General features: G+C 43.8%; 3 protein-coding genes across 3 annotated transcripts; all 3 read right to left on the reverse strand.

Annotated features, from left to right (window-relative positions):
* Positions 1 to 515: 515 nt before the first annotated feature.
* Positions 516 to 1,506, reverse strand: Pmar_PMAR016522 (conserved hypothetical protein; the record flags this gene model as incomplete). The annotated part of the gene is made up of 5 exons (XM_002785150.1): positions 516 to 652; positions 697 to 985; positions 1,162 to 1,242; positions 1,287 to 1,346; positions 1,411 to 1,506. 5 exons carry the CDS (start codon positions 1,504 to 1,506, stop codon positions 516 to 518), a joined length of 663 nt encoding a protein of 220 aa, XP_002785196.1.
* Positions 1,507 to 2,400: 894 nt separating this feature from the next.
* Positions 2,401 to 4,261, reverse strand: Pmar_PMAR016523 (hypothetical protein; the record flags this gene model as incomplete). The annotated part of the gene is made up of 7 exons (XM_002785151.1): positions 2,401 to 2,553; positions 2,928 to 2,986; positions 3,031 to 3,119; positions 3,162 to 3,385; positions 3,431 to 3,895; positions 3,945 to 4,053; positions 4,107 to 4,261. The coding sequence occupies 7 exons, from the start codon at positions 4,259 to 4,261 to the stop codon at positions 2,401 to 2,403; spliced, it is 1,254 nt and encodes a 417-aa protein (XP_002785197.1).
* A 3,831-nt stretch (positions 4,262 to 8,092) lies between these two features.
* Positions 8,093 to 8,442, reverse strand: Pmar_PMAR016524 (hypothetical protein; the record flags this gene model as incomplete). Its single annotated transcript, XM_002785152.1, has 3 exons — positions 8,093 to 8,166; positions 8,302 to 8,348; positions 8,405 to 8,442. The coding sequence occupies 3 exons, from the start codon at positions 8,440 to 8,442 to the stop codon at positions 8,093 to 8,095; spliced, it is 159 nt and encodes a 52-aa protein (XP_002785198.1).
* Between the last annotated feature and the right edge of the window lie 7,955 nt (positions 8,443 to 16,397).

The following is a 16,397-nucleotide window of genomic DNA, read 5'->3' on the forward strand; positions in this document are numbered from 1 at the left end:
ACTGCCTTGCAGATACTCTATTCCTAGCAACTAATTTTTGCAAAAATTGTGCACCCCACAAGTCTGAGTAAGCCTGTGGGACGTAGGCCAGACGTCGTTCCAACTCCCTTGAATTATTGGCAGTTAGAACGAAATAGGTGAGAAACGCCCTCCAGCCAAACTGCCATTTTAAAAACTTATTACTCAGCCGACGTTGCGGAGCGTCATCCGAATTCTCAGATTCAGCTACACTATTCGCATCGTCGCTATTAGCATCATCGATATCATGATGCCTAATTTCTACATTTCTACCTCGAATGTTGACTGGCCCATCATTTTTACATAAATAAAAAGAGCATGCCCGACACAAATCTATCTCTACGGCTATACCTCTACGAATTGCCACCTGCGAGAATTTCCTGCCCCGTAAAGTAGAAGAAGAAAATTTGTCTACTTCTATACGACAGAGACACGAAGCGCAACAGAGCTCTATTTCTACATCAGATTGCGAACTATCCGAATCCACATCCATCCCGTCATCCCCATGACTCACTATATCCGACTCTGATTGAGCCGAAGGTGAAGACGATGATGATGCAGGCGAAGGCGATGATGGTATAGGTGATGGTGGAGGTGATAGTGGTAGTGATAAGGATACAACTGGAGTGGGTACCTGAATGAAAAAATTTTGCACTATTCCTAGTATTAAATACTTACGCTTTGCTGTGAAGCATGAGCATGGGTTCCTAACGGTAAGACAGGTGATGATGGCGGTGGTGGAGGTGGTGGAGGTATAAGAGTTGGTGTCGGTATAGGCGTAGGCGTAAACGTAGGCGTAGGCGTAGGCGTAGGCGTAGGTGGAGGCGTAGATGTAGGTGGAAGCGTAGATGTAGGTGGAGGCGTAGATGTAGGTGGAGGTGGAAAAGGTGCTGGTGGTAGTGGTAGCGATGATGGTGGTGGTGGGGGCGGAGCAACTGGCGGGGGTGGCAGTTGATTCTGAGCTCGACTATAATTCCCATGGCAGACGATCAAGCGACTTACTTGTAATGTAGCTTGGTGTACTACAGATGGCAGTGACAATGATGTTAATGGTGGTGGTGCTGCTATTGTTGATGGTGGTGATAGGGAAGGAAGAGGGAAAACCTATGCTAATATGGAAGACACCAAAATAGTAGATCGTACCAGTGGTGGCGCGGATGGTGTAGGGTGACCGTCAAGGAAGGGATCAGCAGGGGGCACTGGTGGTACGGCCGCCTGTGACTGCTGAAAACAAGAGAATCGAGAATGGATTCAGTTCAATAATTCACCTGACGATCAGCTTCCGCTTTAGCATCTTCCTGTTCTTTCTTGTGGATCTCGTTACGAAGCTGAAATACAAATCACGTTTTACATTTGAAATCTCACGTTACGCAAGTTGAGCGAAACACTTACATTGCGAGAGATACAGGAATTGCATATACCGTCCTTGGTTAGGAACTTTGCGCAAACTTTGCACTGTTCTCTCTTATTTTTGCGACGTGGTGCCATTCGCTTCCTAAAGAAAGAAACAAACTTTCTTCCCCTTAATACATGGTAACAATGCTCACGAGTTTGGTTTTGTGTGTTACGGTGAGGTGTGGTGTGGTGTGGCCCGAGACGGGAGTACACGAATGTGACAACAATGATTGACACTAACGAACGAAAAATGACAGTATCTTCCTGCTTTTGTGTAATGATCATAGATGCAGTACCTTTCAACTGTTGAAATTCGACAAGCTACATCATTGTATTATGATGAAACAGGGTGTAATACTAAGAAGGGTGAGTCAGAACCATGTGCGCGGAAGAATTTCATAACTCAAGTTTAGAATGTGATCTGATATTCGAACGTGTAAGATATTGAATCCGTAAACCACAGTGAAATATACCATTGAGCACCAGAATGATTCCCCGATTAATTGACAGTTTAACCCAACAATTCAATGGCGAAATGTTCTAAATCTTAGCTTTCCATGATGTGCAGTACCTAAAATGAAACCATGAGTCGAATGTAACTTGTGATTCCGACTTACATGAATTACATGGAATCCTCCGATCTGCATGATAGCATTTCCGATTGTATAGTATGAGAAATTAGGCAGCCATATACAGAGAAGTCAAAGTAATGCTTATGATACATGAGCCATACAATTTTGACAAACTCAACACAGCTGTTACAGATCAAAAACACAGCTCGACGCGCCCAATAGGGACTTCATGCAGAGTAGTCATGGGGTTGCCATGTCATTCTTACCCGAATGGCGAGACTCCGTTATTACCACGCGGAAAAGACGAACAGTAGTTGAGTATCTGCCGAAAATATAGTAGCTTGTATTCTGAGTGATGGACTCACTTCAAGAGTAGAAACAGCCGAATAATTGAAGGAGACTCAGTAACTTGCTCTTAGTCCTCGAGACTCTCATCTGCGACGTCGACAGAAGAAGCACGGTCAGCATTTTCCGGCGATGCTTCTGATCCGGCAGCAGCAGCAGCAGCAGCAGCTTCGGCAGCCAGACGACGTTCGCGAACCGCTGGTGGTTCTAACCCCCGGAATACCTGTCGCTATAATAAAGAACAATCCATAATGCCATCTTCATTACAGAACCCGCCAATCCGCCTTGATCAACGCCTTGACTTCTTCCATTCTGTCGCTGCTGTTGTTGTGATTGCTGCTGTTGGTGCGGTAAGTGTTGCTCTCGCTGCTGCTGCTGTCCTCGCTGTTGCTGTTGTTGTTGCTGCTGCTGCATCAGTTGCTGCTGTAGTTGTTGTATTTGCAACATTTGTTGTTGCATTTGTTGTTGCATTTGTTGTATTAAATCGTTTTGTGGTTGCTGTTGCTGTGGTGGTGGTGGTGCATCATTAACCTGGAAGCAGGGCACTATTGACGAGAGTCACGCGCATGCAGTGCATGAACGATATTGATACATTACCGGCTGTCTTGCGATATGGTCACGATTTCCTTGGTTGGCAACTTGTTGTACTGCGACATCTGAAAAAAAATGATACGTCGAAAAGAGCATCCGAGTGGCATACTTGGTTGGTTGACATTTTGCCGTTGTGGGCCTTGGATCTGTGCTGCTCTAATATTGAGGTCGTTAGCATTTCGGACAACGCGTCTCAATCTGCGAACGAAAATACCCCATTGAAAAGTTGAAATATCTCACCTCATGGCCTTGACGTTTTCAATCACCTCGGGAGTGGTGTTGGATGGTCGCAGAGAGCAGACATGTAGTTTTGACTCAGTGATAGCTCCCTGCTCATCAGCAGTTGCAGCCACTCTCCCTGGTTTCACCCAGGCCGTAGCCACCCATCCACCGAGACTATTAACGTAAGCCAATATCTCCCTAATCTTCGGTCGTATCGCTAAGCCACTCCACTGGCAAGTCTCCTACAAGAAAACGAATTAAAATAATCACGACAAGAACGATCTTACCAAAGTTGCTGCGTCGTCTACGAAGTAGGCTGTTAGCTGATGCGAGGATATCGTGAAGGAGCGGTTCAGGGTGGGAGTCTCGAGGACAAACTGCACCACCCATTTACTCTTCGTCGGATCCGTCGCGACACAGCCACAGCGCTTAGAAGGTGGACCTTGTGCATCGCACAAGGGACCAAAACAGCAGTCCTCTATAACCGTCGCCCTCAACAAGTTGACGGATTCCACGCGGAAGTTATAAACTCTGTAACGAGTAGAGCTCTCTATTCCGCGTGGTATATCCGTCAAAACCTCATCGACCGCAATAGGAATCAACCTATCGGGCGAAGACAGCAACTTAAGACCGTTTTCCAATCGACCAACTGTCGATGGCTCGATCAAAGCTGCTGTAGACCCAGGAAAAAGGTCACCAACAAATTTGAGGAGGTCGTCACTCTGGCTACTACTGTAGGTGATGACCACCACCTGAAGAAATCATATCACTACTTCAGCACTACCATCGGAGAACTATTACAGGTTCTCCGCTGAGGACGTCATAGCACAGCAACCATCTATGGTAGGATTGCTCAGCCATAATCCTCTTGTTCTGGTTGCCACCTTGTCCACCCACAAACTTTTGAAACCTATCGAGTATTGATACCTTCGAATTAGTAAAGTGTGTAACTAAAATTCCTACCTGACGACCTTTTCAGGAGCCTTCGTGTGAAGGAGCCTCACAATCAATTTACACTCACTGGTCTCCCCGTCATTGGGCAGATCGTAGAAGTTGATTGTACGCAGCTCCAAGGCCTCCTCGATGGCCTTGTTGTCATCCCTATTGAGAACTGGCATATTTTTTGTCAACGGAAAAAAATACGACTTGAGTGACTGAGAAGTTGCATAGCGAGCGGAGCCTATACCGCAACAACATGCCTTTCGAGTTGTGCGTGTGTGCGTGAGTGCGTGAGTGCGTGAGTGCGTGAGTGCGTGCGTGCATGCGTGCGTGCATGCGTGCGTGCGTGCGTGAGTGAGTGAGTGAGTGAGTGAGTGAGTGAATGAGTGAATGAGTGAATGAGTGAGTGAATGCGTGAGTGCGTGCGTGAGAGAGTGCGCGCGTGCATGCGTGCAGAATTATTCTGCTTTAACATCGCAGCATAGGAAGCTACCAGATAGATCAAACGACTCGTGTATTATAGTCGTTCGTTCGTATATTGTGCGTGTATTATATTTGACTTTTTAAGTTTCCTGCTTACATGGCAACTTATGAATTGAAATTCCACTTGCATAAAACTACCGTGAACACTACTAAATACTTCACCCACTAATTAAGTCTGACACAACTAACTATGAACTGGCGAGAATATCATTGTCTCCACTAAGACACATTATACGCGAATAAACAAGCATGTCGTTCATACAGTGCATGTTATCTACTACTACTTCTGGAAACATCCTCCTACTATAAAAATACTACTACTATGAAAAAATACTACTAGTATAACAATACTACTACTATGAAAATCCTACTACTATGAAAGTACTAGTATAAAAATACTGCTACTATGAAAATACTACTACTATGAAAATACTAGTATAAAAATACTGCTACTATGAAAATACTACTACTATGAAAATACTACTACTATGAAAATACTACTCTTATGAAAATCCTCCTACTATAAAAATACTACTACTATGAAAATACTACTAGTATGAAAATACTACTACTATGAAAATACTACTACTATGAAAATCCTCCTATTATGAATATCCTACTAGTATGAAAATCCTACTACTATAAAAGTACTTTTTTTAGAGTACTACTATGAAAATACTACTACTATGAAAATACTATTACTATGAAGATTCTCCTATTACAAATATCCTTATAGTATGAAGACCCTACTACTATGAAAATACTACTACTGTGAAAATAGTACTACTATGAAAATACTACTACTATAACAATAATACTACTATGAAAATACTACTACTATGAAAATACTACTACTATGAAAATTCTCCTATTATGAATATCCTACTAGTATAAAAATCCTACTACTATAAAAGTACTACTATGATAATACTAGTACTATGAAAATACTATTACTATGAAGATCCTCCTATTATAAATATCCTTATAGTATGAAGACCCTACTACTATGAAAATTCTACTACTGTGAAAATAGTACCACTATGAAAATACTGCTACTGTGAAAATACTGCTACTATGAAAATACTATTACTATGAAGATCCTCCTATTATGAAAATCCTCCTATTATGAATATCCTACTAGTATGAAAATCCTACTACTATAAAAATACTACTATAAAAATAATATTACTATGAAAATACTAGTACTAAAACAATAATACTACTATGGAAATACTACCACTATGAAAATACTATTACTATGAAGATCCTCTTATTATAAATATCCTTCTAGTATGAAACCCCTACTACTATGATACTACTATAATAATACTACTACTATGAAAATACTACAATCATGAAAATCATACTACTATAATAATACTACTACTATTAAAATACTACTATGAAAATCGTACTACTATGAAAGTACTACTATAAAAATACTACTACTATGGAAATCTTTCGAATATGAATATCCTACTAGTATGAAAATACTACCACTATCCGAATACTGCTACTATGAAAATACTACTATGAGTATCCTACTACTATGAACACAGTACTACTAGGAAAGTATTACCACTAGGAAAGTAGTACCACTAAAAAATACTACTACTATGAGACTCTTCCTACTATGAAAATGATACTACTATAAGAATCATACTATTATGAAAATACTACTACTCTGAAAATGCTACTACTTTCAAAATACTTGTATGAAAATACTTCTAGTACTACTATTATCCTAAATCAACCTATTACTACTATAGTACTATTAGTAATATTAATACTACCTATTCAACCTATCTACTTAATCCTTCTATTATCAGTATCCTACTAGTATGAAGACCGTACTACTATGAAAGCACTTATAAAAAAATACTACTATTTTTTTTCTCGAGCAGCACTCCTTTTCACCAGGCAGATAGCCAGTATAGGAGTATGGCCGCGAACTCAGCAGCTCCGAAATGAGCTGCTAAGCCCAGGTATATGCTCTGAAGCAAATCCACATGAGTGGTATATGTACAGACTATTATTATCCTAAATCTACCTATTAGTACTATAATACTATTAATACTAGTAATAGTATTACTACCAATTCCATCTACCTACTAAATCCTCCTATTGTGAGTATCCTACTAGTATGAAGACCGTACTACTCTGAAAGTACTAGTATGAAAAGACTACTACTATGAAGGTACTACTATGAAAATCCTCCTACTACGAATATCCTACTACTATGAAATTCGTACTACTATAACACTTCTACTATGGAAATACTACAACTATGAAAATCCTACTACAATAAAAATACTACTTTTATGAAAATAATACTACTATGAAGAATTATACTATGTAAATACAAGTAGAAAAATAGTAGTGCTATGAAAATTGTACCACTACGAAAATACTACTATGAAAGTAGTACTAGAAAAATAGTACTAGTATGAAGACCGTACTACTCTGAAAGTACTAGTATGAAAAGACTACTACTATGAAGGTACTACTATGAAAATCCTCCTACTACGAATATCCTATCACTATGAAACTCGTACTACTATAACACTTCTACTATGAAAATACTACAACTATGAAAATCCTACTACAATAAAAATACTACTTATATGAAAATAATACTACTATGAAAAATTATACTATGTAAATACAAGTAAAAAAATACTACTGCTATGAAAATTGTACTACTACGAAAATACTACTATGAAAGTAGTACTAGAAAAATACTACTAGTATGAAGACCGTACTACTCTGAAAGTACTAGTATGAAAAGACTACTACTATGAAGGTACTACTATGAAAATCCTCCTACTACGAATATCCTACTACTATGAAATTCCTACTACTATAAAATTTCTACTATGAAAATACTACTACTATAAAAATCCTACTAGAATAAAAATACTACTTATATGAAAATAATACTACTATGAAAAATTATACTATGTAAATACAAGTAGAAAAATACTACTGCTATGAAAATTGTACTACTACGAAAATACTACTATGAAAGTAGTAGTAGAAAAATACTACTAGTATGAAAATCCACTACTATAAAGTCTACCACTATAAATACTACTACTATTATAAACCGCTATTTCCATTAACTTCACAACTGCGATGACTATTGGTGTCACTAATAGCGATTCACGCTTACTACTTTGAGTACTTTCTACTTCAGTGATGGTGATCATCATCGCTGTTACTACCAATACTACTTACCACTACTATTACTGCCATTATCACCCAGATAAAACCTTGTGGGTACTGAAGCGCTGAGGGAGACTCCTTTATGAAAAGCATGAGGAACGTAATAAATCTGTCACTATCAATGATCATCCCACACTGCACGTACACTAACCATACAACTCTTACTCACTACATAAGTCATCAGCATCAATCACACTAGCAACACTCGCATTATAAACATTTGATATGAAACTGATATGACTATCATCACTCATCGCAAACTATAAAACACAGGTCCTAACGTCCAGAAACTGAGACAACACTCATGAAACAGCAGTAAAATCAGCTAGGCAGCCATCGTTGAAAAAGTATACGAAGGTAATGATCCCAGACGTACCTGAAATTCCAATGATCATGCGACATGAAGAATTATACAACAATACCTTCATGGAGTAAGGAACTCATTGTTGTAGGAGTCGACAAAGCTCACGTAAGAAATCAAACATACTAATCGCCATGACGTTCAACTTACAACCATCATTGCATTCCCTGCAATGTAACATCGTCCCACCGAAGTATCTGAATAAAGAGCACTAGAGTAAAATAGACACGGTCAACACATGATGGCAGCTTACGTTTCATAACGAACTGAGATCTGAGAGATCTTGCACATGATAGAAACTACCGACACTGCTGTAGGGCTATGTTCCTTGTGAAATTTGTCGGCCTACAGAGCAATAATCATTAGATGACCCACCTACTGCGCACTTACAAGCTTGAATCCGTCTACTCGTCCGTGTTCACAATAGTAAAAACCCATGATGTGTAGGAGAACAGAGCAGAGGATATAATGCCAATAAGCGTCTACGCAGAAAGGGCAAAAGAGAGGGGTCTCATCGCACTTTTTGCAAGGACACCTGGAAGAAAATATTCGTCGCACATTGAAGGTAATATAATTGACTCAATCGTACTCAGCAACTTGGCGGCATAGTTGACCAACGTCAAGGTGAAGCTTCCACTGAAGATCCTTACGTGTTTTCTCCGAATTACAGGGGCAAATCATAAACCCAAAAAATTGTCAATAACTATCGCTGAAGAGTAATTCACACTAACAACGAGCAGATTGTGTGAGCAACCCATAATTTGGGGTACGCAAAAACACAACTTGCTCTCTTGAATTCCTTTAGAGCGACGCGCATAATCCTAAATAGAGTGTCTGAGGTTTGAACTCGGAAGAACCTCGCAGGTAAAGCAACAACCACTATACTTAAAAAACTCCAGGAATATTAGTAATATATAATAAAGTCGCGACGTTGTCAAGGTTGCCAAGTTTATTTGAAAAACTCAAATTGAAATTAAGCTGATACTCCTTCGGGCTCCTACCTACAGTACAGTAAGTCAACTGTGGTCGGGGACTCGCTGCCTGTCATTGACACAGACCCACAAATATTGCTACCTACTCCTACAATAGACTGCAAACACTACTACTCAGTAAGGTATCTAAGCATGTCCATCAATTGACATCGTTATTAAAATCTATTCAACCAGGATTTGAACCTGGATGACTTTCATGACATCCTGAAAGACTAACCATCACGCTAAACCACCTATACAAATGATGTCAACTGTACTAGAGTCGTTAATTGTTCAAACTACATTGTACCTACTAACAACTACTCTGGTGTCTGTCCAGAGCCCATATCCCACTGTCCCTACTCACTGCCACATCATTAGTCACTGTATCACTCAAGTCGATAACCTACTCCGAGTCCTGAGACCTACTCCAAGAATATACACCCGCTGGGATTCGAACCTGGGTCTGCCGAATGAAGGCCCACCGCACTAGCTCACTAGAGTAATGCAATGGTTGGTGTCAAAGTGGTCCAATGGGCGAGGTCATTATATTGGTCAGAGACTAAATCGGTTATTTCTCGTAAATGAGTCTTTTTTTTTGAAAAAATTCTTTCATATTATTACTCAGCTCGACGAGAGGAGTCGATTGCGCCCATTTTCAGGGTGATACTTACTGTCATTAACGAAAAAGGCCTCGCAGTTATACATTTTTGCAGGGGGTTTTCCTTCGGCTCTATATGGCGCGCCCTACGGGGCCCTACCCGCGCGCGCCCCTGTGAAAAAAGAAGCAAAGCTACATCCACCTAGCGGCTGTGCGGAACGAACCCCCTACCGGGGGGGTGCTAGAACCCGCGACCTCCGGATGGGAAGCCCGGTGCTCTACCGCTCGACCGCTGGGACACACGATAACACGTGCATCCTCAGCCCGGATGGGGGCTTGGGAGAGAGAAGGGTGCTACTGCACGTTCATAGGCCTCCGGCCGGGCCTCCTGTGCTGCCCCGCATAGCGGGGACCCCCAGCACAGTCGGCCCTCTTGCCGACGGTACTTATCATATTACACTCATCACTGGACTTACGGACACTTGTTACTTGACCCACGGTACATTTTCCGAGAATGTCTAAATCCGGATTCGAACGCACGACCTAACGCTCGTCAAACCAACTACTAGCCCATTACGCCAATGCGCCACATAAAATCTATATCGAACTTTTCGCTACGCCCTTGCACAACGCACCATTTTTGTGGCGCATTTTCGCATAAAACGTGAATTGACAAATTATCGTGGTCGATTTCTCGCAAGCAAATCTATAAACCAGAATTCTAAGACCATATCTGGGCTAATTAGAGCATTATCTACCTACACCCAAAGTTTGGAAAACTTTTTTGTGGATAATGAGCGAAATCGGCTGCAAAAGTACCAAATTCGCTGTGTATTCTGGGAGGTATTTTAGCGCGCGCCCGGGGCCCCTCCCCCTGCGCGCTGAAGTGTTGAGCGTGTCAAAAAGACGTCCACCTAGCGGTGTGCTGGTTGATCCTGTCACCTGCGGTGCCAGTTGCTAGTCTACCTGCCACGCTGTGGCAGACTTGACGTCCTCGTCCGGCATCATCCTGCCTGACACATTCTGTTCGTGACCCACTAGTGCTATTAGTTTGGTGTTGAGCCAGTACCACTGGCTTGAGTGCGCACTGTTAGCCGTGCGCACTGGTCTGAGTTTTCCGATGTGGAGTCCACATTGTGGACTAGAGTGCTACTCTACTCTCTGATGCGCTCTCGCGCGTTACTTTGCATTGCTTTGAGGGGGTTCGAGTCTGCATGGTTGATTGGTCCGTGCACCCCACTGAAGTGGGGACCCCGCACGGACCCGTCGTAGTTCGAACCTGCGACCTTTAGGATGAGAGTCGGGCTGAATAACCACTAGAGTAATACCTCGCTTAAATAATTGTGTTTCGTCGAGGGTCGCCAGTCTCTAGTACCGTACACCGTGGTGGTTAGTTAAATCATAGTCGAAGACCTTGTGCTGCACATTATCACCAGTACTTAGTACGCGTATCAACTGTCAGAGGTCGGATATAGGTCAACCGCATGGCAGAGCATGGCACTTTCCATGAGACTGAACCAAATTTATACGGTCTATCGCTACTACGATGATACAAAAAAACGTGATTCCTCAGATTCGAACCTGGATCTCTCGAGTGACAACCCGTCACACTAACCATTATACCAAACTTACTATATATATTAAAAGTGTACGAGACGCCAGCCGAAAGTTGAGTGTTGCTTGGTAGCACTGAGCATGGACTTACAGCCTACCCAGAGCCCAGAGGGCATTGTCCTTCTCACCGATACACTACTGACCGCTGTGCCACCCTAGTCGCTGACCTACTCCGAGTGCTGAATCTTATTCCGCCATATAACCCCACCGGGATTCGAACCTGGATGTCTCGAGTGATAGCGCGCGCCCTTAACCTGCCAGACTAGAAGGACTGTTGAAGAGGAAGTTGCTTGTGCAACATGGTTCACATAGAATTGATGAAAACTAAAACGTGAATAACTTTTTATTGAGCCTATAAATCGAAAATCCGGCTTCACAGCGATGTTCAGCAGATCGAGATCTGTCGATTGGTGAAGGAATTTGTGGGATTTATAGGCTAGATCGCGAAATCGGCTCCGCAGTTACACATTTTTGATGGGAGCTCCTAAAGGTTAAAAAATAAACGCGCATATGGGGACCCCTCCCCCATGCGCGGCGGTCGATAAGGGCGGAGAGGCGCCATCCACCTAGCCCGTAGAGGACTCCCTTTCGGGAGAAATTGGCGTAAATGAGTGCCTTGACATGAAATACTGTAGACACTGGCCGATGGTTCACCGGCGGTGAATTCAAGTGGAAAGTTGAATGGCTCCTGTGCTGAGTAGTCAGAGTCACAGAGACCAGTTGTCGGCCCACTCGTCACTTCTATATCCTGACGATGTTGGGCCGACATTGCTACTGACTTGCTGTTGAGCCGACGCTTTGCTATCGATCACGGGATCGATAGCTGGGCGGTCTCTACTAGACGCCCTATGCTGGACATTTGGGATCTACATATTCACTTGCGCTTCCGCGCATTCTCTAGATTAACCAACCAGGGTTTCGAGGTTCCCGGTGGAAGGGGGTCCGCGCACCCCACTAAAGTGGGGACCCTGCACGGACCCGGTGGGATTCGAACCTGCAACCATCTGCACGCAGACCTGGGCGCTTACCACTACGCCAACTCACACTTCGTTCAATTCAACTAACTGATATGCTGTTTTTCTGTCGACTAGAGAAAATATATTAATAATCTGTTGCCGAGAATCGAATCTGGGTTGTCCGCATTGGAGTCCGCTGCACTAACCATTAGACTATCACCGATATAGAAATTAGTACTGTGTAATGGGCTGCTCCGATCTCAGAGCCGTAAGATAATCTGGATGGTGGTTCACTGCCTGCCCAGGCCCTTGAGACACTGTTCCAACCCATTCACTGACTCACGCCACCGTGCAGCAAGCCTATCTCGGCTCTTACTCAATGTAGAAAAAGTACATTCACCCGGATTCGAACCTGGGTCTACGCAGTGGAAGACGTGCATCCTAACCTACTAGACCATACTGACTGTGCATGACACGCGTAATGATGACACCCGGAAACTTTGAACAGGACAGCCATGACTGCTAATACCCACTTCAACCTAATGATTCCTACAGTACATTCCTCGAAACTACACTCGACCCCCTCTTTCTGTATCCAACATCAACTCATTCTCAGTACTACCACCCAACTCGTAAACACCCACAGACTATATATATACAAGTGGAATAATGGGCCTACTGGTTGCATATACTTCTCACGCGCCATGAAATTGTCTATATAAAACATAACCATATCATATAGTATATTAACTGATCACAAGACAACTTGTCCCTTCCCGGGACTCGAACCCGGGACCTTCCGGTGGAAAGCGCGCGCCCTTACCACTGCGCCAGATCAACTGACAAGCACTATCGTACCTAAATGACGAGGTCACTATGAACCAAAATCTTTAATCCCCAATTACTCGTCAGGAAATCTATAAACTGACCCGAGAGTAGCACCATTGTGCTCAGAAGGACCAACCGAGTCGATTGGTAACACTTTCAAGACGGTTCTGAGGCTCAGTTTCGAGATCGTCTCCAAAAGGGTGTGATTTTGCTGTGAGTAAAATTGCTCATATAGGCGCGCGGGTCCCTCCCCGCTCGCCCGAAAAAAGTAACGCGAAAAAAAAATTTCCTCCACCTAGCACCGGTGTGGTGCCTGATCGGTGCACTGCGTTGGCACCATGCTAGTAGCAGCAGCAGCCCGACTTGTCACATTGTGGTACGCTATTGTGAGACTCGTCATTAGTGCTGGCTAGTCCTCCTTGTCGGTGTTGTCCACGCAACCATCGGCCGTATTGTCTGCTCCGATGGTTGCGCCGTCTCCACTACTGTTGGTTGAGTTGCTCAGAGTACTGCAGTTGGTAGCGCTGTCGCGCGTTACTTAGAGCTATCGAGGGGGGAATCGCAAGGCTGTAGGCACTGAGGGGTCCGTGCATCCCACTAGCGTGGGGCCCCGCACGGACCTTCTGGGATTCGAACCTGAGACCTCGAGAATGAGAAACATGAGCACTAACCACTACACTATCGTCTACCTGAATGTATAGTTGTTCATTGGAGGTCGTCAGGTTCTACTGTGCTATGCAATGTTAGATGAGCCCATTACCTGGAGTCGGCATAGATAATGACGCTGAGCACTACACTGAGCCAAGTACAAACAATACTACTCAATAGAGTGGCTGGACAACCATCACTGTTAGAATTATAAAATTTACATTCCCGAGGTTCGAACCTGGATCGCCCGCATGATCAACTCGAAGACTAACCATTACACCAAACCACTTATACAAAATATAGTTATTCGAGTCGCTTGATGCTCGGACTAGTTCAAACCTACTTAGACACTGGTGGGTGTTCATCCACGACTTCACTGACACTACCCTACTGATTGCTGTTGCACTTATCGCTGTAGCACCCAAGCCACTGACCTGCTCCGAGTACGGGGAATTATTCCACAATATACCTTAGCCCAGATTCGAACCTGGATCTTCCGTGTGACAGCGCACGCCCATTACCTGCTGGACTAGACTGATCGTTGATACAACACTCCCATGTCATGCCTCCCTACATTGAATCGAAAAAGACTAAATCGGTTATTTCTCGTAAACGGCTCATAACATTTGAAAAATTCTTTCATATTATTACTCAGCTCGACGAGAGGAGTCGATTGGTACCAGTTTCAGGGTGATCCTTAAGAGGGATAAGGAAATAGGCAAAATTACTCCATATTTTTGCTGTGAGCTTACACTGTCTATTACGCGCGCGCCCGGGGCCCCTCCCCCAGCGCGCAAAAAGAGGCGAAAAGGGAGGAGCGCTCCATCCACCTAGCGGTGTGCTGCCTGATCGGTGCACTGCGTTGGCACCATGCTAGTCCCATTCGGCGGAAGTGTGGTACGACATTGAGAGCATTGGACCTACAACATTACTACCAGCTCACTATTGAGCTGGTACTAGGCTCGCAACCATCGAGCACAGTGTGCTCGATGGTTGCGCGTTGTTCATTGTACTGCTTGCTCGGCTCACATCGAATAGAGTAGAGCCGAGTTAGGTTATCGATTGCGCTGGCGCGCGCCATTTGAAGAGCGTAGAGACTCGTAACGTTGAATTTCTGATCGGCCCGTGCGCCCCACTAGAGTGGGGACCCCGCACGGACCTGCAAAGACCCGAGCTTGTAACCATGCAGCTAAAGGAACTGAGGTATAACTACTACGTCACGATCTATGACGAAAAATTGCTGTTTTTCGGGAGTCAGCACTCCCTATTACACTACACAAGACTGAACTACTGAAGTCCGCAACCTGGTGATAAGTACTAAAACAAATGAAAAAAAGTTATGTCGCCGGTAATCGAACCAGGATCATCCGCATGACAGCCTAACACAATAACCATCACCCTAAACTTACCTTTAAATATCATGTTGCGTGATATGGTCGCTAAACTTTCAAACTTGCAGGATCGACTTGGAAGTGGTTTACCGCCTCCCCCGAGCCTCGAGGACATCCTCCCGCCTCACTACTGTAGCACTGAGTACTTAAACTACCATGACAGTACCCTACCGCGAGTTCTGAGACCGATCCCGTAAATTGTATTCACCAGGATTCGAACCTGGATCACCCGAGTGATAACCCACCACCTTGACCTGCTAGACTAATCTCACTACTGGTACTACGACTGTTTGTTAAACGACCCAACTATAAATGAAATTGAACAAAATCGTTAATTAATCCTAAACGGCGCATAATATTTGAAAAAGCTCTTCATAATATTACTCAGGACGGCGAGAGGAGTCGATTGGTACCGGTTTTAGGGTGATGTTATGCGTCGTTATCGAAATCGACCTCGCAGTCGAACATTTTTGCAGGGAGCCACCATTCGGACAATAAGCGTGCGCCCGGGGCCCCTCCCCCGATGCGCCAAAATAGGAGACGGCGGAGATGAAAAAGCGCGCGCCTTCCACCTAGCACCGGTGTGGTGCCTGATCGGTGCACTGCGTTGGCACCATGCTAGTAGCAGCAGCCCGACTTATTAGATTGTGCTACGCTATTGTGAGACTCGTCATTAGTGCTGGCTAGTCCTCCTTGTCGGTGTTGTCCTCGCAACCATCGGCCGTATTGTCTGCTCCGATGGTTGCGCCGTCTCCACTACTGTTGGTTGAGTTGCTCAGGGTACTGCAGTTGGTTGCGCTGTCGCGCGTTACTGAGAGCTATCGGAGGGGAATCGCAAGGCTGTGGGCACTGAGGGGTCCGTGCACCCCACTGGCGTGGGGCCCCGCACGGACCTTCTGGGATTCGAACCTTAGACCTTAGGGATGAAAGACATGAGCACTAACCACTACACTATCGTCGTGTTCAATATACTGTTGTTCATTGGAAGGGGTCAGGTTCTACTGTGCTATACAATGTTAGATAAGCCCACTACCTGGAGTCGACATAAATAATGATGCTGAGCACTACACTAAGCCAACTACAAACAATAACACTCAATAGAGCGGCTGGACAACCATCACTGAGGAAATTCCAAAAGCTACACGGCCAGGATTTGAACCTGATTCACCCGCATGACCAACCTGAATACTATCCATTAGACCAAACCCCTTATATAAAATATAATGCCTCAATAATA

Source organism: Perkinsus marinus (assembly GCF_000006405.1).
Source record: "Perkinsus marinus ATCC 50983 genomic scaffold scf_1104296933698, whole genome shotgun sequence".
NCBI lineage: Eukaryota > Perkinsozoa > Perkinsida > Perkinsidae > Perkinsus > Perkinsus marinus.